The 27,449-nt window shown below is 42.8% G+C and overlaps 1 protein-coding gene across 1 annotated transcript; it reads right to left on the reverse strand.

Moving 5' to 3' along the window:
• Positions 1-27,449, reverse strand: nthl1 (nth-like DNA glycosylase 1). The gene is made up of 5 exons (XM_073060204.1): positions 26,803-27,449; positions 25,230-25,400; positions 23,709-23,868; positions 2,140-2,245; positions 1-976 (listed from the first exon to the last, which is right to left on the reverse strand). The coding sequence occupies exons 1-5, from the start codon at positions 27,190-27,192 to the stop codon at positions 790-792; spliced, it is 1,014 nt and encodes a 337-aa protein (XP_072916305.1). The 5' UTR covers positions 27,193-27,449; the 3' UTR covers positions 1-789.

The following is a 27,449-nucleotide window of genomic DNA, read 5'->3' on the forward strand; positions in this document are numbered from 1 at the left end:
TTCTGCCTGCTGAAACAATTATTTATTTCATGCTTTTTGATAAGTGGCATTTCAAATTCTGTAATATTTGTAAAGCATTGGTTAACATGCTCAGGAACATCGCCACAAATCCTAGCTAAGCCAACGAAGCAATATAAAAACTACAATGATCTAACCCATTAACTGTGAGTTAGAAATAAGACTCAGTATTTCACGAGCAAGGAATTCCTTTCCTAGTTTGGAATAGTGCAATGATCATAAGTTATATATTACATAAAATCACTCAATATGAAACCATATCCATTGCTTTGGATATTAAAAGCATGTAAGACTGATAAGAAAGAACAATTACTATAAGTGGAGTGAGTGAGAGAGAGAGAGAGAGAGAACATGAGTTCTGCTGTTTGTAGGAATATCAGACTTTTGAATTTAAACTGTTGTGGGAGCTCAATCTGATGTAAGGGTGTCCAATCATCTGTGAACTAGAAAGAAGGTTCAGCAGTATTCCATTCGTAAGGAATTCCTTTACTCGTAAGAAATAGTGCAATGACCAATTAGTGTGAGAAACTTTTCTATACCATATCACTGGTTACCAGGCTCTGAAACCCGACCAGTCTAAGGACGCTTCTTTAAGTCCTGCACACTGCTCTCACTGGGAACGTCATTGTTCAATTGTCTTCAATGTTCCGGCGGCAACTGGGATCCATCAACAACATCAGATACAGTTTTGTTTTAGTTGATCCAGGGACAAGCATCTCCCATCCTCTGAATAATTTATACAGGACCGAACACTTAAACACAAGGATTTAATTATTGCTGCTGCTGGCACGGCTGTGGCGGAGAGTTGGGAGAGAGCCTGCGGTTTGTTTTCCCGAGACTGTTCTTGGCCGCGGGACAGATATCTCTGTTGAGGCAGCCCGAGCAGTGAGGGTTCACTGGCAGGCAGATCTGCTGACCAAAGCCCACCAATAGCCAGTTGGTTTCACTCCAGAGGTCCCTGGAAGAGGAAGAGTAGGCAAAGTATGTATATCATGAATGCATCGTTAATCCACCTATATGTACTTTGTCCTTGAAAATCCACCTATATGTACTTTGTGCTCGAAAATCCACCTATATGTACTTTGTGCTCGAGGGAAGGTGCGGACTGATTCAGAGGCATTGGGACGACGGACTTATCAAGAGGCATTTACAAGAATGAACTCAGAACTGCCGGACACAGTAAGGCCCTTCGGCACGCGTTAGTCTGATCTTCCCCCTGACTTAACCCTCCGTTCTTCCTTCATCCATGTGCCGATCAAAGAGTCCCTTAAATGCCACTAATGCAACTGCCTCTACCACCATCTCTGGCAGTGCATTTCACACATCCATTACCATCTGTGTGAAAAATAAACCTACCCCTGACATCCCCCCCATACTTACCTCCAAACACCTTAAAGTTATGCCTCTGCGTATTAGCCATTTCCACCCTGGGAAAAAGTCTCTGGCTGTCCATTAAAGAGATTGCTTTTAACGGCCTTCAAATAATGACTGATTAAGAAAGCAAGTTTTATACTTAAGACCTTGGGTCTATTCAGTCTATGCTTCTTATCATCTGCTACACCTCTGCTATAAGTGATCCCAGCAAATTCCCTCACACTGCTATAAATGGGTGGGAGGGAATATTGTTGAAAACTGCTGGACATTGAAAGGTCAGGATAAAGTGGGTGTGGAGGGAATGTTTCCTTTACTGGGACGGTCTAGGATCTGAGGGCACAGCCTTGGAATAAAGGGACGTCATTTTAAAATCGAGATGAGAAAGGATTTATTCAGCTAGATTAAGGTGAATCTGTGGTATTTGTTCCCATAGACAGCCATGGAGGCCAAGTCATTGGGTGTATTTAAAGTGGAGGTTGAAAGATTCTCGATTAGTAAGGGTGTCAAATGTTACGGGGAGAAGGTAGGAGAATGGAGTTGAAAGAGATAATAAATCAGCCATGGTGGGGCAAACTTGATGGGCCAAATGGTCTAATTCTGCTCCTATATCTTACGGTCTATAATAGAGTCTATGCCAAACTCATTTACCCCTTGCTAATGTGCTGTCACCCCAGTTTTGTCCATCTGCTCTATGTGTATATTCCAGCCACCCTCCTTTCCTGATGGGCTCCCCAATCCACCAGTTACCGTGGCATCCAATCCTCCAACGCCAGTCTGGTTTCCTCAGGGGTTCTGGTCTCCTTCTGGAGCCACTGCAACCGATTTGTGATCCTGTGCACGTGGGTGTCAACGCCTGCAAAAGGAAGAGGGGTGAAGATTATACTCAGATGGAGGACGAGTGTGGAGGTTGCAGCAAGACAAGGAGGTCCAGGCAAGTGTGCAGCTACCCCAGATGACGTTCTTCGGAGAAAAAAGCTTCCCTTCAAAGTTCACAGTAAAGGCTGCCACGGTAATGTAGTGGTTCACGCAACACCATTCTAAATCAGGACATCATGGTACAGAGTTCAATTCAGGTCACTGTAAATTGTCTTGCACTGAACTGAGGGTGTGGCCTGTAACTATCTCACTTTTGTGAACTTCAGTTCTGAATGCTATCTGCTTACTTTATTGTTTGCATGATATTTTTCTCTCTGCACATGGGGTGTCTGCCAGCCTTTGCTTGTTTTGATGGGTTCTGTTGGGCTTCTTTGCGTTGTGGCTGCCTGTAAGGAGACAAATCTCAAGGATGTATAAAGTACACATACTTTGATAATAAATATACTTTGAATTTTGTCCTATGATTAGGCTAGTATTAAAAAGGTGGATTGCTGGGCAGCACGGCTCGTTGGTCCAGAAGGGCCTGTTCTGTGCAGTACATCTAAATAAATACATAAAATGTGTTAACAAAGTATGTAACACTACCGTGACATTCATCTTATAGTGGACTTTCACAGTAAAACAAATAAATACAATAGAATCAACGAATTGGATTTACTGAGTATGCCCACATGGAAATGAATCTCAGGGTTGTATATGTTGACATATATATACTTTGATAATAAATTTACTTTTAAAAAAACAAATAAAGACTGTTCACCGCAGGGGACTGGAGCCATTTCGCATACCAAGACAAGATGAAATGGCAGAGAAGCCTCAATGGGTCAAACATCCTAATTCTGCCCCTATATCTTCAGGTCTAAGGTAAGGATGTAATCGCAGGATGCAAGGCGCATGCAAACTAAGGAACAATTACTTCACTAACTTCAAAGTATTACTGGTTGTCAGCTTGTAGCGTCTACTGACTTTTAACACCTGTATTGTGAATAGTGATTGATCTTGCAAATAATGAATTTGAATATACACAGTTTATCAAGTGCTCAATATCCGTAACTGCTAGTCAATTCTGTACAAAAATGGCAATTTTCTGTTCAGGCTTCACAGCATTTTAATGACAGGGTGTTCTTTCTCCTTGTGCGCAGGGAAATACAGTGTGAACGAGCAACATGTGCGAGTTCTCAGAGTCCAGCTCATCAGCAGTAACACAGGTGTGGGGCAGAATTAAGTACAGTACGGTGCAAACGTCTTGGGCACATATACAGTATATCTTGCTAAGGTGCTGAAGACTTTTGCGCAGTACTGTAGTAATTTTATGTATCACACTGTACTACAGCTGCAAAATAAAAACAAATTTCATGACGTCTGTGAGTGATGAGAAACCTGATTCTGATATGGGTCTCTATTGTGGACTGAGAGTGGGAAGGGGGCAGGGAGAGGGGAATCATGGTTGGAAAAAGTGGAATGGAGAGGTGAGAGAGCGGGAAGCACCAGAGAGATGTTCTGTAATGATCAACAAGCTAATTATTTGGAATCAAATGACCTTGCCTGGTGTCTCAGGGTACCCGTGCCAGCCCCTGCCCCTGGCAGTCCTTCTCTGCCATCCGTCCCACACCCATCCCATGGCACTCCACCCTCGCCATTCCCGACATCCATTGCTCCCGCCAGATTTACAAGCTCTCTCTGCTCCACGGTGACAAGCAAGTACTGTGCAGAAGTCTTGTGCACCCTACCTATATACAGTCGGCCCTCCTTATCCGCGAGGGATTGGTTCCAGGACCCATCGCGGATACCAAAAAACGCGGATGCTCAAGTCCCTTATTCAACCTCAACCAGTCTCAATGCAGTGGACCCTAGGATCCAGCGGAACCCCAGACCTTATTTAACATGTCTCCGTGCGGTGGACATTAGGACCTGGTTGGCCGAGCTCTGAATCCGCAGTGTTTCTGTTCACAAAAATAATCACTATCACAATTGAAAATAAAGTGGAAATAATAAAGCAATCGGAAAGAGGTGAAACGCCATCGGTTATTGGAAAAGCGTTAGGCTGCAGTCAGTCAACGATCGGAATAATTTTAAAGGATAAAGTGAGAAAGGCCCTGCCCTGATGAAATCTACAATTATTACTAAGCAACGCAGTGGTTTAATTATTGGGTCTTGGGTTTTTGATCCTCCACATCAACCAGGCACGGAAGGAGAGCGCGCTCGGAAGTTGTCTGTCACTGGATCGAACTCGGGAACTTCCCGAGCCCGGCGCTGAAACATACGTTCTTAAGTGTTTTATATGTATAGAAAGGTAAAATATATACTATATACTAAGACAAACGTTTGACTAACAGAGGCTAAATAATACCGGATGTACCTGTTCCGACTTGCATAGTAAAAGAACTTCCGATTTTTTTTCGAGCCTGATCCACAGTAACCTACGCACATCCTCCCATATACTTTAAATCATCTCTAGATTACTTATTATTATATAGATTACTATATACCTAATACAATGTAAATGCTGTGTGAAATAATTGTTATACTGCATTGTTTAGGGAATAACGACAAGAAAAAAAAGTCTGTACATGCTCGAACAACAAGTACTGGAAGAGCACTTCCAGGTTTTCGCGATTTGCGGTTGGTTGAATTCGCGGATAAGGAGGGCCAACTGTATATGTGCCTAAGACTTTTGCACAGTACTCTACTAGTCAAAGGCGTTCACCAACCCAAAGCAAACAGCAATGACGTGTTACAAATTTGCATTGCAGGTGTATTCATGGTCATAACAATGGCGATTGGTGTGGATGTGTTTTATGGTCTTATATTGTGGGATCATTTAATGCATTAAATGTGTCAATGAATTAATACCTTAAACTAAGGGGTGCAAAACTGTGAGTTTACATCATCTTTTCTCACAGTTTTATCCTCTAAGCCACAGTATTGTAACTGGAAATTTGTACTGCCGCTCAGTAAATGATGCAGAGTCCAGTAATGAATACCCTTCTGCAGATAGAGGCTCACTAAGGTAAAAAAAAAATGTCCCTTGATTGCCTCCCCGTCCCTTGGAGACAAAGGCCCACATTTCATTAACCCTTTTGTACAGGTGTACTAGCTTTCATAACCAGTTGACTGAGATGCCCCAAAACATTTCCCAATTCTCAGTCTTGTTCTCTAGAAACCAAAGTGAATAATCTCACCGACTCCAAAACCAAATTTTATCCACTGTAATATCAACCATCTGCTTAATCTGCCAACGTCTATTCTTAATGCTGCTCTTGCCGCACTATTTATTTTCTCTCTAAATGCAGACAGATCTACAAGCTAATCATAGAAGAAAATGTTCCCTTTACCTTTTATCTACAGATATTACCCCACAACCATCAGGTTCCTGAACCAGTGTCTATAAATTCACTCACCTCAATACTGATCTGATTCCACAACCTAAAGACTAACTTTCAAGAACTCTAAAATTCATGTTCTCAGTATTAATTATGTATTACTTTTTTTTGTAATTGCATCATTGTCCTTTTTCCTTGCTGGTTGTTTGTCAGTCTTTGTGTGTCGTTCTTCATTGATTCTATTTTATTTCTTTGTTCTACTGTGAATACCTGCAAGCAAATGAATCTCAGGGTAGTATACTGTGACACATTCAGTACTGTACAGAAGTCTTAGGCACATATATATAGCTAGGGTGCACAAGACTTTTGTACAGAACTGTATATCAGTTAAAATAGGAAGGTGGTTGGGAAATAAGAATTCTTAGCTTTATGTTAGCTCAGCAGTATTAAGTGTTATTTAGTAACTGAAAAGACAATACTGTCCATAAGTATTAGGCACCCTAGCTATATATATGTGCCTAAGACTTTTGTGTAGTACTGTACATAATTTAATAATAAATCTTCTTGAACTTTAATGTGTCTTTTTGGCTTCCAAGCTGTTTTGCTGACCTTCTGGTTCTCTCTCTTCCCATTTTCTGACTCAAATTACTTTTTTCCTCTAACTCTTTCCGTTAAAGCAATAAATATGCCACTAAGCTAAAACAACACAGAACCAACTCTTGCGGTTACAATTTGCTGGCGATGAATTCATGTTTGAGCACCAGCTCTGCTACTCCATAGATAGAAACGTAGAAAACCTAGAGCACAATACAGGCCCTTCGGCCCACAATACTGTGCCGAACACATAATTACTTTAGAAATTACCCAGGATAACGAATAATAGATCAGCTGTTTAGGATGGAGATGAGAAAATAATTCTTTTCCTCAGGGATAGGGAAGTCCGCCATGGACGGCCCCAATCCTGGCTGAGGAAGGAGGAGGGTTGGGCATGGGGCTAGCAACCACATCCTACAAAGTCCTAGTGCTACAGAAACGGCAACAGTCGTTCCAAAGACCTCATCCTTGGGGGAGGAAGGATCTTCATCCGGAAGACATATGAAGTTGTATGGTGAAATTCCCCAGTCTGTGGAGCTCAGAGAGCTGATCATCCTTCTGTCATCCAGGACCACTGCCACTGGAACGTAGAATGTAAAGAGCATGTGAAGAAGTGGACAGGCGGCGCAAACTGTGGCTCAAATGATTGGCATCATTGAGACAAGATGGACACAGTCTGGGCAGAGGTGGCTCACGAGACAGAAACCACTGCTTTACTCAGAACATGAGGAAGATGACACCCTATGTACACAAGGAGTGGCATTCATGCTATCAAAAGTAGCACAGAAGGTATTGATAGGACAGGATTCCCATTATCTCGTCATTCTTTAGAACAGAGAAGAAAAAGATCAAGATGAGTGTCGTACACTGTTATGTGCCAGCTAATGACAGCGATGAAGAAACAAAGGAGTACAACAGACTCCAGGGCATTCTAGAAGCATATCCCGAGAGAGATGTTAACATTGCCATGGGAGACTTCAATGCAGAAATAGGATTGGATAATACGGGCTATGAAGACGTGGTGTGAACACACAGACTGGGTATGATGACCGAGAATGGGGAGTGTGTGCATTTAATGGCATGGTCATTTAAGGCAGCACCTTCACCCACAAAAGAATTCACAAGGACACCTCGGTGTCACCTGACCACATAACAGAGAACCAAGTAGACCTCATTATTATATCCAAGAAATACAGGATGTCAGAGTGACATTACTTCAAGATGCAGAGTGAGGACAGGAGAAGATGTCACATCTGACCATCACCTCTTGGTTGCAAAGCTAAAATTCAAATGGAGGAAGAATTAGATGGAATCAGCATCAACTAAGCAGAGATTCAACTTCAACCTATTGAGAGACATGCAGACCCAAGAAACATTCAAATTGGTCCACAGCCACACCCTCCATGTGATACAAGAACTGCATCAGGAAGAGGATCTGCACTGCAAATGGAAGGAAGTTAAGGAGAAGCTGGTCTCAACATGTCAAGAGGTACTAGATGCCAAAAAGAACCAGCAGGAAGAATGGATCTCATTACTCCCATTGAACCTCTTTGCACATTGTTTGTCTGTCACAAGTAGGGACCCACAATGCAGTGCTAACATCTCTAGCCTGGCATCTCCACAACAGTTCACACCTCCGTTCATGCAAAGTTAAGACTAACGACCCTCTCATTACCTCTACGGCTCTTAACATATCGAGATGTGGGTCACATATGATTGTTGAACTTTTAAACAACTCACAGAGTTTATGAACCGGAAAACTACCTACCCACTATGGATCAGAACTGAAGAAGCCTCTTAGGTGAGTGGCAGAATGTCTTCTGGACAACACAGCAAGTCCAGTTGCATTGATTTACTACTGCTTGATATACAATGAGCTGGATGACTGAGAACCTTCATAGACAATACTTGGATCGATCTGCACTAAAGGAACTTGGTTTTTATTCTCTTTTGTTCCGGTGAACAAAATCAACAACCCCCCCCCCCCCTCCTCATTTCCTGTTCTGCACTCTGTCCTTTCACTTCTCTCACCTACCCATTACTTCATCCTGGGTCTCCTCATTCCCTTTCTCCTATTGTCCATTCTCCTTTCCTATGATATTCTTTCTTCTCCAGCCCTTGACCTTACCCACCCACCTGGCTTCACCCATCACCTTCCAGCTAGCCTCTTCCCCCCCCACAAACTTTTAATTCAGCTTTCTCCCCCCACCCCCACCCCTCTCAGTCCTGAAGAAGGGTCTTGGCCCGAAACATCGACTGTTTATTCACTTCCTAGATGCTGCCTGACCGGCTGAGTTCCTCCAGCATTTTGTGTGGGTTATTCTGGATTTCCAGCATCTGCAGAATCTCTCGTGTTTCTCGTTTTGTTCTGTGTTCTTTTTCTGTGAAATTGCATATAATTTACATTAAATGTATGCTTTACTTGCAAAAGTGATGCTGCTGAAATTGCATCTGTACATACATGGACTTGTGCACATGACAATGAACTTAACTTTTGATTTTCATACCAGCGTGCGCAGCCTCCTGTCTCTCCTCGGGGCAATTAACAATGGACAATGAGTTCCAGCATTATCAGCGAAGGCATATCAAAATCTCAAGGCGAAACAAAAATGCTGTGACAGACAGCATAACCCAACCACTTGCACAGCTCTCCAAACAGAATAGAAGGCTTCCCAGTGGTGGGACGTGACCTGGAATCTCTCCATGGAGGACAATAGGCTCGTCGTGTTGATAACCACTCACTTCCTGCTGGCAAAACAATTAGTTCCGAGCCCTTTGATTCTGTGCAGATACGCAGTGCCCATTGTTCTGCTGCGACCAGAAAGCTTGGATACAGCGGTGACACCTCGCCCAGTGGAGCTTCGGGAAGGTATGAAAGGAGCTACATATATGCACCTTTCCGCGTGTCCACCTTACACTGTGTTCACTAGTTTATCAAACACCCTACCACCTGGTTGACAATCTGACACAAGAAAGGCACCAATTCATAATGTTGGAAATATCTTTACTATGAACATCCCAGACAATTAGTCTTCAAACCCTGATTTTATCGCACTGGTATAAACAACATTATGCAGAAAGAGTCTGATAGTAATCACTGAGCCTCTGTGTTCCGGTACAGAAACCATGTACTAATGAGAATTACATTGCAGTTTACATCTTTCTCATAATATTGCTTACAAGTTTAAGGTGACGTGACAGGGTAGACGCAGAGACACAGAACATTACAGCACAGTACAGGCCCTTCAGCCCACAAAGTTGTGCTGACCTTTTAACCTACTCTAAGATCAATCTAACCCTTCCCTCACATGTAGCTCTCCATTTCCCCCCCCGTCCTCCACATGCCTTTCAAAGAGTTTCTTAAATGCCTCTAATGTATCTGCCTCTAATCCGAAGAAGGTGTATACAACTTTTCAATAAATGCTCATTAGCTGTGACAAGGTACAGCAGAAGGTTCCAGAACTGGAGGATTCATCGTCACCAGGACTGCAATGGACAATTGGAACAGCAGTACTGAGGGATCACTGCACGGCACGTGAGACAACATTTGTTTTAAGACATTGAACCTCTTGGGTAAATGTAGAGAATTATTTCAGAGATGTGGGTTATCATTGTGATTGGCTCTTCCCAATTCTCCTGAGTAAAAGAACATAGAACACTAGAGCACAGTACAGGCCCTTTAGCCCATGACGTTGTGCTGACATTTTACCTTCCCTACTAAATAGACCTCCATTTTTCTATCACCCATGTGCCTATCTAGGAGTTTCTTAAATGCCCTTAATGTACAGAATCTGCCTCTAACATCACCCCTGGCAAGGCATTTCATGCAATCACCATATAACTATATAACAATTACAGCACGGAAACAGGCCATCTCGGCCCTTCTAGTCCATGCCAAACGCTTACTCTCACCTAGTCCCACCAACCCGCACTCAGCCCATAACCCTCCATTCCTTTCCTGTCCATATACCTATCCAATTTTACTTTAAATGACAATACCGAACCTGCCTCTACCACTTCTACTGGAAGCTCGTTCCACACAGCTACCACTCTCTGAGTAAAGAAATTCCCCCTCGTGTTACCCTTAAACTTTTGCCCCCTAACTCTCAACTCATGTCCACTCTATGTGTAAAAAAAAAAATCACCACTGCCAACCCCTATACTTTTCTCCAATCACCTTAAAATTATGCTCCTTCATATTAGCCATCCCTGCCCTGGGGAAAAGTCTCTGGATGCCCGCTCTATCTACGTATGGCTCTTATCATCTTGTACAGCTCTCCCACCCAACCTCTTGTCCTCCTTCGCTCCAGAGAGAAAAGCCCTATCTCAATCAACCTTTCCTTATAAGGCATGCTCTCTAATCCAGAAAGCATCCTGGTAAATCTCCTCTGCACCCTCTTAAAGCTTCCACATCCTTCCTGTAATGAGGTGACCAGAACTGAACACGATATATGGAGATTTTAACTATGTTCTTGGGAAAAGCTTAAGAGTACCGGCAGAGACTGAAAACGGTAGCCAATGTTCCAAGAGTGAAACTTGAACTTACTTCTCTAGAAAGATAATGGCAGGTATTTGGATCCTCCTGTAGACTGAGGGTCACCTATTAATTACTCGCCTCTATACTGAACTGAGGTTGTGGCCTGCAACCAACGGGCTCCTGGATCGACTGTAACTGGTTTCGTGGCTGCGGACTCACTTTGTGAACTTTAGTTATTTTTATTTTTATGCTTATTTTAATTATTTACACAATTTGTTTTTTTTTACATTGGGTGTTTGACGGTCTTTTTTTAAATGGATTCTGTTGGGTTTCTTTGTTTTGTGGCTGACTGCAAGGAGACGAATTTCAAGGTTGTGCATATGTAACTTGATAATAACTGTACTTTGAACTTCTTAAGACTGAGATCGACATTTCTTTTTCTTCATAACCAAAGAACGTAAGAAATGGGAGCAGGAGTCGGCCATCTGGCCCGTCGAGCCTGCTCTGCCATTCAATAACATCTTGGCTGTTCTGGCTGTGGACTCAACTCCACCTACCTGCCTTTTCCCCAGAACCCTTAATTCCCCCACGATGCAAGAATTTATCCAGCCGTTTCCTAAATATTTTTAATGAGGAATTTATTATGGTGTAATTTTAGGCAGAAGATACCAAAATCTGAAAGCACGTATCACCAGGCTTAAGGACAGCTTCAGTCCACCCTTTATCAGACTCTTGAGCGGACCTCTTGCACGAAAAGGCGAACTCTTGCCTCACAATCTACCTCGTTATGATCTTGCACCTTATCGTTTACCCTACACTGCAATTTTTTGGTAGCTTTTACATTTCGTTCTGCATTATTCCTTTACTTTATTCCAGCTCAATGCACTGTGTAGAGATTTGATCTGTATGAACAGTAGGCAAGTTTTTCACTGTATATGTGACAACAATAAACCAATTCCAATCAGCTGTCAATTACGATATAAGTGAGTTACAATATCAGTGAGAGGTTTCCTTCAGCCTCCCTGTGGGCTTCTCGAAGGAAGTGACTCTGGGTGATGGGACAAGTTGGTGAGCATTGCCCTTGCTCTCAGCTGTTTTGGAGGGAGCTCACTGTCTGACTCCTGCCACACTGTCCCATGGAGTCACCAGTCCTCTGGGCCAAAGCTCTGATGAACATCACTACACCTCGAGTCTGCCACCAAATCTCTATCTTCCCTCCAAAAGACTTTGATCTTTTACTGGGGTACGGTGCCCATAACCACCCCAGACCCTCACAACAGCCTGAAATCTAATCACGAGTTGACATAAGACCATAGGATCGGAATTAAGCCATTCGTCCCATCGAATCTGCTTCGCAATTCCGTCAAGGCTGATTTATTATCCCCCTCAGACCCATTCTCCTTCCTTCTCCTTGTAACCTCTGATGCCCTGACTAATCAAAAACCTATCAAAATCTGCTTTAATTATGCCCACTGACTCGACCTCCACAGCCATCTGAAAATGAATTTTTCAAATTCACCATCCTCTGGCTGAAGAAATTCCTCCTCACTTTTGTTCTAAAGCAGAGGTTCCCAACCCCTGCTGTTAACCAAGGGGTCTGTGGAGCCAGGCTGGGAGCCCTCTTCTAAAGGGACGTCCTTCTATTCTGAGGCTGTGCCCTCTGGTCCTAGACCCTTCCCACTATAGGAAACATTTTCTCCATGTCTACTCTGTGTCAGACTTCCAATATTCGATAGGTTTTAATGAGGTTCCCTCCCCATTCTTCTAAACTCCAGCAAGAACAGGCCCAGAACCTTCGTATGTTAGTCCTTTCATTCCTGGAATCATTCTTGTGAACCTCCTCTGGACCCGCTCCAATGCCAGCACACCTTTTCATAGATAAGTTGTCCAAAACTGCTCTCAATGCTCCAAGTGACCTATGGAGACATTGTAAGCTTCAGCAGGATATTACCACTGACTTACACTAGCCATGTTGCGGCTTCTACAAGGCCACAAGAAATGAAGGGTTAAATTGATGAGGAAAGAATGAGCAGACATTTTCCTGAAAATAAAAGGGTGAGGACTGACCAGGTATTAATCTTTAATGAACCAGAATCAGATCTATTACACCTGACTTACACAATGTGAAATTTTTGGCAGCAGTACAGTGTGAGGACATTAAAAATGTCAGGGGAACATGGCAGTGGTGGTGTAATGGTTAACATAATGCTTTACAGTAACAGCAACCCGCGTCCATTTTCCGCCACTGCCTGTAAGGAGTTTGTACGTCCTCCCTGTAACCGTGCGGGTTTCCTCCGGGTGCTCTGGTTTCTTCCCCCAGTCCAAAGATGCACTGGTTGGTAGGTTAATTGGTCATTATAAATTGTCCCATGATTAGACTGGAATTAAATTGGGGTATTGCTGGGTGGTGTGTCTCAAAGAGCCAGAAGGGCCTATCCCACTCTGTATCTCAACACAAAAATACACCCATGAAATTCTAAGAGGACGTCTGCAAACGGAATTGGTTTATTATCATATGTACCAAGATACAGTGAAAAGCTTGTCTTGCATGCTGATCAAACAGATCAAATCATTACACAGTGCATTGAGAAAAAATAAGGCAAAGTAATAACAAACTGCAGAATAAATACCATAAGATATCAGAGCATAATTAGACCTTTCTCCCATCGAGTCTGCTCCACCATTTCATCATGGCTGATCCATTTTTCCCCATAGCCTCAATCTCCTGCCTTCTCCCTGGGTCCTTTCATGCCCTGATCAATCAAGGATCTATCAACCTCTATCTTAATTATACCCAATGACTTGGCCTCCAGGGCTGCCTGTGGCAATGGATTCCACAGACCCACCACTCTCTGGCTACAAAAATTCCTCCTCATCTCCATTCTAAAAGGATGCCCCTCTATTCGGAGGCTGTGTCCCCAAGACTTAGACTTCCCCACTGTAGGAACCATCCTTTCCACATCCACTCTATCCAGGCCTTTCAACAGTCGATAGATTTCAATGAGGTCACCCCTCGTTCTTCTGAATTCCGGTCAGTAGAGGCCCAGAGTCACCAAACACTCCTCATGACAAGCCTTTCAATCCCAGAATCATTTTCATCAATCTCCTTTGAACTCTTTCCAATGTCAACACATCTCCTCCTAGACAAGGGGCCCAAGAGTGGTCATGATACTCCAAGTGACGCCTCATCAGTAAAGCCTCAACATTTCACTCTAGCTTTTATATTCTAGACCTCTTGAAATGAATGTTCACATCGCATTAGCCTTCCTTGCCACTGACTCAACCTTAAAGTGTAACAGCTACAGAGAAAGTGGTACAGGTAAACAGCAAGATCCCAGATCATAATGAGGTAGATTTTGAGATCAAGAGTCCATTTTACTTCATCAGGGAACCAGGTAACAGTCTCAGAACAGCAGGACTGAAGCTGTTCTTGAACCTGGTGGCGCATGCTTTCAGGCTTTTTTGTCCTCTGCCCGATGGAAGAGAACAGACGAGAGAATGTCCAGGGTGGGTGGGGTCTTTGACTACGCCAGCTGCTTTACTGAGGCAGCGAGAAGTACAGACATGGAGAGGGAAGCTGATGTCTATGATGTGCTGAGCTGCATTCACAACTCTACAGTTCCTCAAAGTCATGAAGAATTGAGATAGAATGCATTCTGTACTGCATTGATAAAAATTGGTAAGGGTCAACAGGGACATTTGTAAAAGAACAAAACTGGGCACTGTCAATATAAGACTTCAACAAAAAAGTCCAATCAAAATTCCACAGGCTTTTCTTTATCCAGACTTAGCTGGTGGAAGTTACTCTAAATAGAGTGAATGAGCATTGTATCAAAACTAGACAAGTACAAGTGGGAGGAGGGAGCAGAAAGGAATGTAAATTATGTTAAATAAAGCGGTTGGAAAGCTGTTTATTCCTCATTCACTGATTTTCAGAGAACTTTACTGGCTATAATTGGACAGCATGAAGTTTGAAACGATGTGATCTAAATAACAGATTCAGAATAAAAATGCTGAGAGAACTCTTTGGAGCGAAGAAGGATGAAAGGTGACTTGATAGAGTTGTATATGGTGATAAGAGGCATAGATAGAGCAAACAGCCAGCGCCTTTTCCCCATTATGGCAATTGTTAATACTAGAGCACGTGCGTTTAAGGTGATTGCCAGAAAGCGTGCAAAAGTAGTTTTTAAAGGACAAGGTGAGTATATGGAACTGTACTGGGCAGTCCCAAGTGTCGCCACACTTCCAGCGCCCACGTAACATGCTCAGAACTCACTAACCCTTGGAATGTGGGAAAAGGTGTCAAATCTTACAGCACAGAATTGGAAACACCAATCCCCAGGAAAGGAGCATTCAGAGGAACCCCACATGGTCACAAGGAAAACATACAAACTCCTCACAGGGACAGGAATCGAGCTACGATCTTACAGCTAGTGGAATGAACTGGCAGGGGTCATGGTAGAGGCCGATACATTAGACACTTCAAACAGTCTTGATGCACATCGATGTTAGTGAAATGGAGGGCTATGTGGCAGGGAAGGATTTGATTGATCGTGGAGCAGGTTAAACGGTTGGTACAACATTTTGAGCCAAAGGGCCTGTATTGTGCTGTAATATTCTATGTTCTATGAAGCTAAGATGTTAAACTCAAGATTTTACTCCTCAAGGTCATATTGTAGTTAACCACACTGAAAGATTAAACTGTCACAAATAGCCTTTGTTTAGTGTTAATTTTCTGACATGAAATGCAAAGCCAATAGATTGTAGGCTTGTAAACCAAAGCGTGCACAATACAGTACCACTCACAACCATTCCCACCTCTCTCTGAGTGCAGCACTCTCCACACTACAATAGGAGTATCAGCTTAAATCAGGGTTCCGTGAGAGGTCACTAGGGGTTCCATGAGAGATCATGATTTAATAATAAACATTGTTTTTTGAACTTTGCACAGCACTCGATGCTCGCACTCGCAGTGGTGGGCAGTGATGGGAGTATCTCAGCTCAGTATGACAGTGCGCAGTTGGACCACCTTTATTTGGTTGAGTCCATTCTCAGTTTTTGATGCAAGATAGGGGAGACCATTTATAATTGGTGAGCGCTGTATTGCATGGAGGGGAGGAAGGTAGGCTGATGAGGAGCACTGTATTGCACGGAGGGGAGGATGGTAGGCTGATGAGGAACAGAAAGTGTATTTCCTGAACATTGAATGCACTCACTCAACTTGGGCTGTAACATCAGCCTCTCCTCACGGAATTACCTCCCTCAACTTCCCCTTACACGCCGCCGACTGACTTATGGGAGCAAACAAACTACCAGTGTAGGAGAACATTGGAGGGAAATTTTCATTCTAAAGATGGTCCAGTGGGGCAATTTGTGAAAAGCAGGTGTGAGATGATAGAGGATTCTAGGCCTACGGACAATTCTGATAAGGTGAATGATGAAGAATTACAATCTTCTGAGTCATTTCACTGCACTAGTGCAACAACGGACACAAAAAAGTCTGTCTTTACTATGAAAGTTACTTATTAATGTGTTTTACATGCACTGGTTAACCAAGTTGTCCTATTCCATTTTGCCTAGTCTGTGCCAAACAACTTACTAATGTATCAATGGCTCCAGCAAAATTGAACAGACACTTAAACACAAATCACAGCCATATGACATGTGAAAGTGCTGATTATTTTAAACAACTATTGGAATCCCAAAAGAAACCAATTAAAGCTTTTGAAAGCAAAGTCAGAGTCAGTAAAAAGACTCCGGAAGCAAGTTATTAAGTAGCTTTAAGACCAGTTCTCTCAAGAATGTTTAAAAAACTGTGTGAAAACATGGACAAAGAGCACACCAATCTCCTGCTACCTACAAAACTCCAGTGGCCTAGCAGAAGAAGAGATCTCAGCAGCGTATTTGAGCTGAAAGGTGAATTGCAGGAGTACTTTCAAGAAAATAATAGGCCAGGATTTGATGGGTGTTTTGAAGACGAAGATGAAGTTGAACAAATCTCTACAAGGCCCTGGAGAAAATGTTTTGAATTCAAGTGACAAGTTTCTTGGATTTAAAAGAAAATTGAATCTTCGGAAAAATCATGTTGCAAAAGGAAATCTTGAAATGTTTCCACTGCTGCTTGCACTTGAGAGTGAGGAAGGATATCTCAGCCAGTCTCAAATCTTATTGAAAACCACCTGGAAGAACTGCAGAACAAAATGAACAGTATTTTTCCTCCCTTTCAACACAAGAGTATGACTGGGTGAGGGACCCTTTCTCTGAATCTTCTGCTCAGCCTGAGAACTTGACTTTGAGAGAAGAGGAAGAACTTTGTGAGCTGCACTCTGATCATGCAGTCAAGATGAGATTTACTGACCTGCCCCCGGACAAGTTCTGCATTTCTTTGAAAGCAGGGTATCCCACCATTCATAAGAAAGCGATGATCATTTTGCTGCAGCTTTCAACTTCTTACACGAGTGAGCAAGCTTTTTCTTGTTTAACAAGCATCAAGAGCAAGGATGGAATCATCTCATTTCAGTTGACGGTGAAACCCATTTGCGCTTAACTCAAATTCGACCCAGAATTGAGAAATTTATTGTGTTTGCCTTATGAATTTTTAGAATTTATGAAAGGGAAAGAAAGAGATTAATTTCAAGAAAGGTAAGCTAAGCTTAACTATCTGTTTTCTTTTCAAGGAAGGTTGACTGAAAGTCATTCTCTACTCAAAACAGCATTGACAATTACTTTTGGATTATTATCCACAACTTACTGATTATGCTAACGTACCATGAGCTGTAGATATAATAAGTTTTATGCACGGGTTCTCTGAGACCTGAAAATTATTTCAGGGTTCCTGCAGGGCAAAATGGTTGAGAAAAGCTGCCTTAAATCATGTTAGCAAAGTCAAAGTCAAAATAAATTTATTATCGAAGTGTGTATATCTCACCATCTAATACCATGCGATTCATTTTCTTCAGGGCATTCACAGTACAACAAAGAAATACAACATAATTTATGAGAAGCTAAAGATAAATTGCGACTGATAAAAAATCAACTAAGGTGCAAAACAAGACAAATTGTGCAAATAAAAAATAATGCTGAGAACATGAGTTGTAGAGTCCTTGAAAGTAAATCTGTTGGTTGTGGAATCAGTTGGGATCTCAGTTTTGAGGTGAGTGAAGTTATCCACACTGGTTCAGAAACCTGGTGATAGTAGGGTAATAATTGTTCCTGAAGCTGGTGGTGTGAGAGCTAAGGCTCCTGAGCCTCCTGCCTGATGTTAGTAACAAGAAGAGAGCATGGCTTGAATGGTGGGGGTTCTTAATGATGGATGCTGCTTTCTTGAGGCAGCACTTAAGTTCATATTCAAATTCAAGTGTATTGTCATTCAACTGTACACGAGTATACAGCTAAACAATGTCCCTCTGGGGCCAAGGTGCAAAACGTGGTACATACAACACACAAAATAATATGAACAAATAAAAATATTACGCAGATGCACAAGTTGACATAAAGTGCATATCAAAGGTTCAAAGGGTCATTGTATTATCAAAGCATGTATGCAGAATACAACTCTGAGATTCGTCTTCTCCAGACAGCCATGAAATACAGAAGAGCCATGGCAGTTGTTGAAAGACATCAATCTTCCCCCCCCCCCCACCCACCTCGCATGGAACAAGAACAGAACTTCGCAAACCTGAAACCACCAACCTCTCCCTCGCACAAAACTTAACAGATCACCCTTCCAGACACGGCAGCTGAAACATCAAACCCCTAACCCTCAAGTCTCTCCTACGCAAAAAACACAGCAATAATAACAGTAACATATAACGTAGTTAAATACTGTATACAACAGTATAATGGTACTGGCGATGTCATAATAACGTGTACTGGGCAGTAGCAGGGTGTTAGAAGTCTCACAGCCTGGGGGAAGATGTTGTTACCCAGCCTAGCAGACCTTTTCTTAAACTGCAGTACCTTCTACCTAATGGTAGAGCGCACAGTCCTGGGGGCGCCGGTGCTCAGCGTGATGGAGCTAGAGATGTTGCTGCCAACGCCCACTGCCTAAGCCATCTCTCCGTCAGGAAGTCTAAGATAAAGTAACGGAGGCTCCTTGTAAATGTGCTCAATGGTGTGGAGTGTTTTGCCTGCGATGGACTGAGCTGTATCCAACACCTTCTGCAGACTTTTCCAGTCCTGGGCATTGGTGTTTCCGATTCTGTTCAGTAAGATTTGAATCATGATAGACATCTTTTCCAGACTGGCTTTAAAACTAATCAAACTTCTAATTTAACAAAGGCGAAACACAATTGCCAGTCAGGGTGGAGCTGATTAAGCATATCCATCACACTGCTGTAAACTACATTGATATTATGCTCATAATTTACATACATTTATAGCCTCTGCAATTTTCTTGAAAAATTACTTTTATAGATAAATGAAACAGAAATTACAGCAATGTCTCCCAATAAAGTTCAAACTTTGAACCTTATTAGGAGACATTGCTGTAGTTTCCGTTTTGTTCACAGTGACCACTTCTGTTAGGTACACCTGCTCGTTAATGCAAACATATAATCAGCCAATCATGGGGCAGCAGCTCAATGCATGCAGATAGAGTCGAGAGATTCGGCTGTTGTTCAGACCAAACATCAGAATGGGGAAGAAATGTGATCTAAGTGATTGACCGTGGAATTGTTGGTACCAGATGGGCTGGTTTGAGTATCCCAGAAACTGCTGATCTCCTGGGATTTTCACACACGAGTCTCTAGAGTTTATAGAGAATGGTGTGAAAAACAAAAATCATCCAGTGAGTGGCAGTTCTGTAGGTGACAAATCCTTGTTAATGAGAGAGGTCAGAGGAGAATGGCCAGACTGGTTCAAGCTGTCAGGAAGGCGACAGTAACTCAAATAACCACATATTACAACAGCGCTGTGCAGAAGAGCATCTCTGATCGCACAACATATCAAACCAGGAAGTGGATGGTCTACAGCAGCAGAAGACCACACCAGGTTGCTCAAATGTACCTGCTAAAGTGGCCACTGAGTATAGTTTACCACGAGTCACAAGCTGCTAGGTTGTTCCAATGCAAAACTTATCAAAAGACAGCATTTAATAGTAAAGATTTATCATATCTTTTTATTAAAGATATAATTTTTTTAAATTCTAATTATTGATGACTTGAACTAATTAATTCCAATTTTTTTTATTTCATTGAGACATGTTGTGGAATAGACCCTTCCGGTTCTTTGTGCCACGCTGCCCAGCAATCCCCCTATTTAATCGTAGCCTAATCATGGGACAAGTTACAATGACCAATTACTCTACCAACTGGTACGACTGTGGGAGGACACTGGAGCAACTGGAGGAAATCCATGCGGTCACAGGGAGAACATACAAACTCTTTATGGGCAGTGGCAGGAATTGAACCCAGGTTGCCTCTGCTGTAAATCGCTGTGCTAACCACTATGCTACCATGCCGCCCCAAATTTAATTTGCTAAGTAATTTTGAATATCTTGAGCGCTTCCATTATGCTTTTTGCTCCTGTATGAAATACCCTGGGATTCACCTAATTTCCAACTGGTTATAAAGTCACAGAACACTACAGCACAAAAGCACGCCCTCTGGCACACCTAGTCCAAGCCAAGCTATTACGCTACCTAGTTTCATTGACCTTCACCCAGACCAGAGCCCACAACACCCTCCCATCCATGTACTTATCAAAACTTCTCTTACATGTTGAAATCAAATGCACATTCACCACTTCCGCTGGCCGCTCTTTCTACACACTCATCACCATCTGAGTGAAGAAGATTCCCTTTGAACATCTCACCTTTCACCATTGACCCATGACCTCTAGTTCTAGTCTCACCCAACCTCAGTGGAAAAAGTTTGCTTGCATTTACCCTCTCTATATCTCCCAAAATTTTGTATTTCTTCATAACTTAAACATCCAGAGAAAAGCCAGTCCAAGAATTCTTAACGGTGCATTATCATTTTAAATCATGTTGTTTTAATCGTGATAAAGTTACTCAACTTTAAGACAGATTGGAGAAAAATGTTCGGAGCTTTTGATTTCAGGCAGCAAAGGAACTTCCTGGAAGTTACACCCGTTTTTTGTCTTCAATTAAACACTGTAGGCAGTTTGTTTACAGATGTGTTTCTGCATTTCACTGGGTTAGCAGAAGTTCACTGGAGCAAATGTCTTATCTTAGTTGCCAGACTGCACTGCAGCGCCACTCAATGGCGTGGATGACATACATCGTGTCATGTTTGACACAAAAGACATGGCATGTATCTCTCCACTAACTAGGGGTAAAATTCTTATAATAAGCATCACCACTCGAAAGAAAGAGGAGCAGCTTTAAGTTCCTGGGCGTCAACATGTCAGAGGATCTATTCTTGGCCCAATCACAAAGAAAGCAAACCAGCAGCTCTACTTCATTAGGAGTTTGACAAAATTTGTTATGTCCCCATACCCTCTAGTAAGTTTCTACAGATGTACTGTGGAGAACATCCTAACTGGCTGCATCATCACCTGGTATGGAGACTCCAATGCACAGGACTGAAGGAGGTAACAGTGGGCTGTAGACCCAGCCAGCTCCATCAGGGGCACAACCCTTACCACCATCAAATACATCATACTTTTATTTATTTATTGAGATACAGTGCAGAATAGGCCTTCTGGCCCTTCAAGCCGTGCCACCCTGTAATCCCCTGATTTAGTCTTAGCTTAATCGTGCAACAATTGACAACCAGTAAATTGCCAACCAGTCTGTCTTTGGTCTGTGGGAGGAAACCGGTGCACCTGGATGAAACCCACACAGTTACAGGGAGAACATACAAACTCCTTAAAGGCAGCGATGGGAATTGAACCCAGGTTGCTCGTACTATAAAGCGTTGTACTAACCACTACGCTACTGTCTTGCTCCTTGAAAATCACATCTTGAAAATGAGATGACTCAAGAAGGTAGCATCCGTTATTAAGGACTCTCACCATCCAGGACTTGCCTCCCTCTCATTACTAATTTCAGGGATCAGATACAGGAGCCTGAAGATACACACTCATCGTTTTAGGTACATCAATTTCTGAATTGGTCCACAAACAATACTTCGCTAGCCCTCTTTTGCACCAATGATTTATTTTATTTTTTTATTGCAACTTACTTTATGTCTTTATGTCTCGCACTGTCCTGCTGCCACAAAACAACAAATTTAAAGGTATACAGCAAGTCAATAATAAACCTGATTCTGATTTTGAGATGAGGGTAAATTGTAAGTCAAAGTAAATTTTATTATCAGAGTACGCATATGTCACCATATACAACCCTGAGATTCATTTTCCTGTGGGCATACTCAGCAAATAAATAGAATAACAACTATAACAGGATCAATGAAAGATCAACCAGAGTGCAGAAGACAACAAACTATGCAAATGTAGATATAAATAATTAACGAGAACATGAAATAACAAGATAAAGAGTCCTTAAAGTGAGAATATCACTTGGTTGTGTGAATATCTCAATGGATGGGCAGGAGAGTGTAGTTATCCCGTTTTGTTCAAGAGCCTGATGGTTGAGGGGTAGTAACTGAGGAGTGGTGTGAGTCATGAGGCTCCTGTACCTTCTACATGATGGCAAGGAAAGAACATCATCCACGTTACAATGAACCTTTGGAATTCCCCACCCAAGAGGACTGAGAAGATTCGTTCTTTCAATATGTTGGGTGGCAAGTTAGTGTAGTGGTTAGCACAACTGCTTTACAGTGCCAATGATCACTGATCAGGAATTCCATAATGCCAATGTCTATAAGGAGTTTCTATGTTCTCTTAAAATTGAAATTAAACCCGCATCACTACTTCTGCTGGTAGTTAGATGGGACTAGGCAGAAAAGCAGGCCAGCACAGACTAGATGGGCTGAAGGACCTGTACCTGAGTTGCAGTGCTTTACGTATCTAGGTGGTTTAACGGTCGAGATTCTACCACCATCAGGAAAGAGGTACCAGAGCCTTTGGTCCCCCACTACCAGGTTCAGGAACAGTTGTAACCCTTCAAACTATCAGGCTCCTGCACCAGAGTGGATAACGTCACTCACCTCAACTCTGAACTGATTCCAAAATCTATGGACTCACTTTCACAGACTCTACAACTCGTGTTCTCAGTATTATTGATTTTTTTATTTGCACAATTTGTCTTCTTTTGCACATTGGTTGTTTATCAGTCTTTGTTTATGTATAGATTTTTAAATTCTATTGTATTTCTTATTTGCTTGTAATAAAATGAGTCTCAAGGTAGTAATATGGTGACATACCATATTTCCCTCTTCCTTCCTCACATATTGACTCTGAATAGTTCACTCTTTTTATTTACTGTGGTGTGATCTCTCTGTGCAGAGCAAAGTGACACATATATATAGCTGGAGTACCTAAGACTTTTGTACACTACTGTAGTAATTTTGTGTAGCACTGTACTGTTGTTGCAAAATAAAACAAATTTCATGACGTACGTGAGAGATGATAAATCTGATTCTGATATGGGTCTCTGTCGTGGACTGAGATTGGGAAGGGGACAGGAGAGGCGAATCATGGTCAGGAAAAGGGGAAGAGAGAGGGGAGGGAGTGGGAAGCACCAGAGAGACATTCTGTAATGATCGATAAACCAATTGTTTGGAATCAAATGGCCTTGCCTGGTGTCTCAACCCATACCACCTCCGCCCCTAGCCCACACTCCTCCCGTGGTGCTCCACCCTCACCATTCCCAACATCCTTCGCTCTTGCCAAATTTACAAACTCACTCTCCGCTCCACATTGACAAATACAGTACTGTACAAAAGCCTTAGGCACTCTAGCTATGGAAATGTGCCTAAGATTTTTGAATAGGACTGTATATGTATATTGATAATAGATTTACTTCACTGCATTTCTACTTGTTTTCTTGCAAGTAGAAGAACTTCCTACAGCACTAAACCCTTCAACCTGTCTTTTTTCAGAAACACTACTGTTGTGCCAGTGTAGCTGGCAGCCCAACCACCTGTTTTCCCATTGTTACCGTTGTCCCAGGTACTTACAGATGCCAGACACAACATTCCAGGCTAACTTCATGGCAAGGTGGGCCATCTTCGGACCGACTCCTGGAAGACGAAGCAGTTCGCTGACACTATTGGGAATATCACCACCATACTGTTCCTTCAGAATTGCCGTGGTCTGTTTGATGTACCTCACTTTGTTCTGCACAGACAGATCACATCATGGTATTAGATTTTTATTTTAAATGGTGAGTGATCTATTCAGGGGCAACATGTGGGGAAGGAAGAGGGAAATGCCCTTGGGAAGGTGAGTGGAGGCTTTATAAGGCAATGTTGTAATTAATTTATCAGTATGAAGAGTGTGCCAGGCAAGTTTTTCACTGAAACTCAATAGAAGACTGGCTGACTGGCAGGAGGCAATGAGGAAGCAGAGAGTCTGCAGAAGGATTTAGACAGATTAGGAGGAAGACGTCCAATAGCCACTGAGTGTATATTTTTAATAAAGACATTTTTAAGTGAGAAGGGGTGGCAGGCAGAAAATCTCTGAAGAGTATTGATAATGGCTGGTGTCACCCGTCCTGTAAAGGCACTGCCCAGAAGAAAGCGATGCCAATTCACCTGTAGAAAAATTTGCCAGAAACAATCATGGTCAAGACGATGATCCCCCACATCATACGACATGAAACATAACGATGATCACCCAGGACATGTCCTTTTCTCATTACTACCATCAGGGAGGAGGTACAGGAGCCTGAAGACCCACACTCAATATTTTAGGAACAGCTCCTTCCCCCTGCCATCAGATTTCTGAACGGTCCTTGAACCCGTGGTACTACCTCACCATTTCTCTTCTGCAGTATTTATTTTTTAAGTTCTAATTATAGTATTTTTTTATATCTTGCACAGTACTACTGTCAGAATAACAACACATTTTATGACATAAATGCAAAAGATTCTGCAAATGCTGGAAATCGAATGTCACGCACAGATAAAATGCTGGAGGGACTCAGCAGGCCAGGCAGCATCTCCACTAAGGAATAACTAGTTGATGTTTCAAGTCGAGACTCCTCGACCGGACTGGAAAGGAAGGCGAAGGAAGGTGATAAGTGGAGGCAGCTGAGTGGGAAGACAGGAGGAGTTGGGGGGGGGGGGGGGCGATGATGAATTGAGAAGCAGGGAGGTAATAGGTGGAAAAGGTAAAGGGCTGAAGAAGGAATTTGATAGGAGAGTGGACCATGGGAGAAAAGGGGAGGAAGGGCACTAGTGGGGAGGTGAGAGGCAGGTGAGGAGAAGAGATAAGAGGGGAGCCGGAATAAGGAACAGAAACGGAGAGTAGGGGGAGGGGGGAGTTACAGGAAGTTGGTGAACCTTCATGATATACGTCAGTGACAATATACCTGACTCTGAGCTTCTGAAAAGAGAAGCAGTAGAGTAGAGAGAGGGTAATCCAGAGCAAAAGACCCTGGTAACGGAAGGCACAGGAGCCTAATGGAGTAGAAGTGTGCTACTTAGCAAGTTTCATTTCTCATACTGTAATTAAGCTGCTAGTGTTGGTGACCTCACCCTCCAGAATCCAACCGGGTGGATGAGCTCCCCCAGTGTCTTGTCATCCGTCTTGAGAATATTCTCCACCGTCAAGCCGTGTTCCCGCAATTGCTTCATAGCGGCAAATGTCACGTGATCTTTGGTCTGACTGGACAGCATGAGTGACAGGAGGACCTGGTATCTCATCACCTGCAGAATCCCATAATGACAGATCAATGATCTATTCAAAGATTGACTTTATACGTCGTATGCAGTATGATCAGAGATTAAGGGAGCTAGGGCTTTACTCTTTGGAGAGAAGGAGGATGAGAGGAGACATGATAGAGGTATACAAGATATTAAGAGGAATAGACAGAGTGAACAGCCAGCGCCTCTTCCCCAGGGCACCACTGCTCAATACAAGAGGGCATAGCTTTAAGGTAAGGGGAGGGAAGTTCAAGGGGGTTATTAGAGGAAGGTTTTTCACTCAGAGAGTGGTTGGTGCGTGGAATGCACTGCCTGAGTCAGTGGTGGAGGCAGATACACTAGAGAAATTTAAAAGACTACTAGACAGGTATATGGAGAAATTTAAGGTGGGGGGTTACATGAGAGGCAGGATTTAAGGGTAGGCACAACATTGTGGGCCGAAGGGCCTGTACTGTACTGTACTATTCTGTGTTCTATAAATTAGTAATTTGCTGCGGTGTGCTACACAAAAACAGTAACATTCAACAATTATACACATAAAGAATTATATAGAAAATAAACTTAGATGTTTAAGTACAGATATGAAATACAATGTCCATAAATATATAAACATCAGCAAGTATTTACAATGTAAATGTAAACAGCATTATATAAAGTGGTTTAAAGTGTTTACAGTGCAGTGGGGTGATGGGGGGTAATAGATAAAGGGGGGTGCGGGGGCTAACTAGAATAGTTGATGTTTAACAGCCTGGCAAGGAAACTTTTCAGATTGCGAAAAGTTTTTTTTGTTTTAAAAGCCCTATAGTGCTTTCCAGAGGGTCTCATTTTCAAGGACTCTACAACTCACGTGCTCAATATTTATTACCTATTTATTATTATTTTACTTTTTCTTTCTTTTTGTATTTATGCAGCTTGCTGTCCTTCACCTCAGTTGTTTGTGTGCAGTTTTTCATTGATTCTTTTGTATTTACTGTGAATGCCTGCAAGAGAATGAACCTCATCCTAGTATTTGATAATAAATTTACTTTGATCTTTGAAATATGCCCAATAACTTGGCCTCCACAGCCATTTGTGGCAATGAATTCCACAGATTCACGACCCTCTGGCTAAAACAAAAATCTTCATCTCTGTTCTAAAGGGACATTCTTCCATTCTGAGGACGTGACCTTAGATGATGTGAGGATGTGTAGGAAACATCCTCTCTACGTCCACTCTAACTAGGCGGTTCATTATTTGATCGTTTCAAGGAGATCCCTCTTCATTTGCTATAGTTAGGAAGGTTGCTGTGTAGGAGTTGGCCGCTATTCCTGCAGAGATTGCAGTTAAAAATTAGTTATATTAGAGAGCTGATGAAAGTAGCCGCATAAATCGTTTTGAAACCGCATTTCTGGGTTTTTCATTTTACCTCGGGGGCCGCAGTTTTATCAAAACACTGTTCAGCTCCCATGTGATCTACGGGAGCGCTCCTGTCCTTCCTCATTTCCCTGATGTTATCCAGCTGTTCCCTCCAGTGTTCCGGTTCCCATTCGCCCTTTGCCTCTCCGTCAACTTGCTTGGAACTGCCCACAATCCGCGCTCTCTTTCTCCTCCGCCTCGGTGCATGCTTGCGGACGATACCCGCAACTTGGTTCTCTGCGGCGGTACCGTCAGGCTCCTGGTCCGGGCAGTTGCCTCGTCTAGTCAGGGCCAACCTTCCCAACCTGGAGCCGAGACTCTTTCCTTTGCCAAGGCCGCTTGTCCCACGGCTCATATTACGAGTCAGTACCCCCGCTGTGAAGTAAGGAGACACCGCCATAGTGCTTTCCCGCCGGTTACTTGATGTAAATGAGGCAAAGACCCAGGGTCGCGGCGCCTTTAATTCCCGCGCTGGCGGAATGTATAACTCCAAGTGTTGCAAGGTTCGATTGCGGGTCGGGGATTCCCTCGGGCGCAGTTTGCCCAGTTACGTCTCCTGTGCATTTCACCGCAAGGGGTCCGAAAGGTAAAGCACACAGGGGTACCAGGTCTCCCGCACCGTCCAGGAACGCAATCTGATATGCCCCGTCTTCAGCC

Source organism: Hemitrygon akajei, chromosome 11 (genome assembly GCF_048418815.1).
Source record: "Hemitrygon akajei chromosome 11, sHemAka1.3, whole genome shotgun sequence".
NCBI lineage: Eukaryota > Metazoa > Chordata > Chondrichthyes > Myliobatiformes > Dasyatidae > Hemitrygon > Hemitrygon akajei.

Coding starts and splice junctions, on each gene's coding strand:
- nthl1 (XM_073060204.1), bottom strand. CDS start 27,192: ATGGCGGTGTCTCCTTACTTCACAGCGGGGGTACTGACTCGTAATATG. Junction 2,246..23,708: donor GAATGTTGTGTCTGGCATCT/GTAAGTACCTGG, acceptor TTCCTTTTGCAG/GCGTTGACACCCACGTGCAC. Junction 977..2,139: donor TTGGAGGATTGGATGCCACG/GTAACTGGTGGA, acceptor TTCCTCTTCCAG/GGACCTCTGGAGTGAAACCA.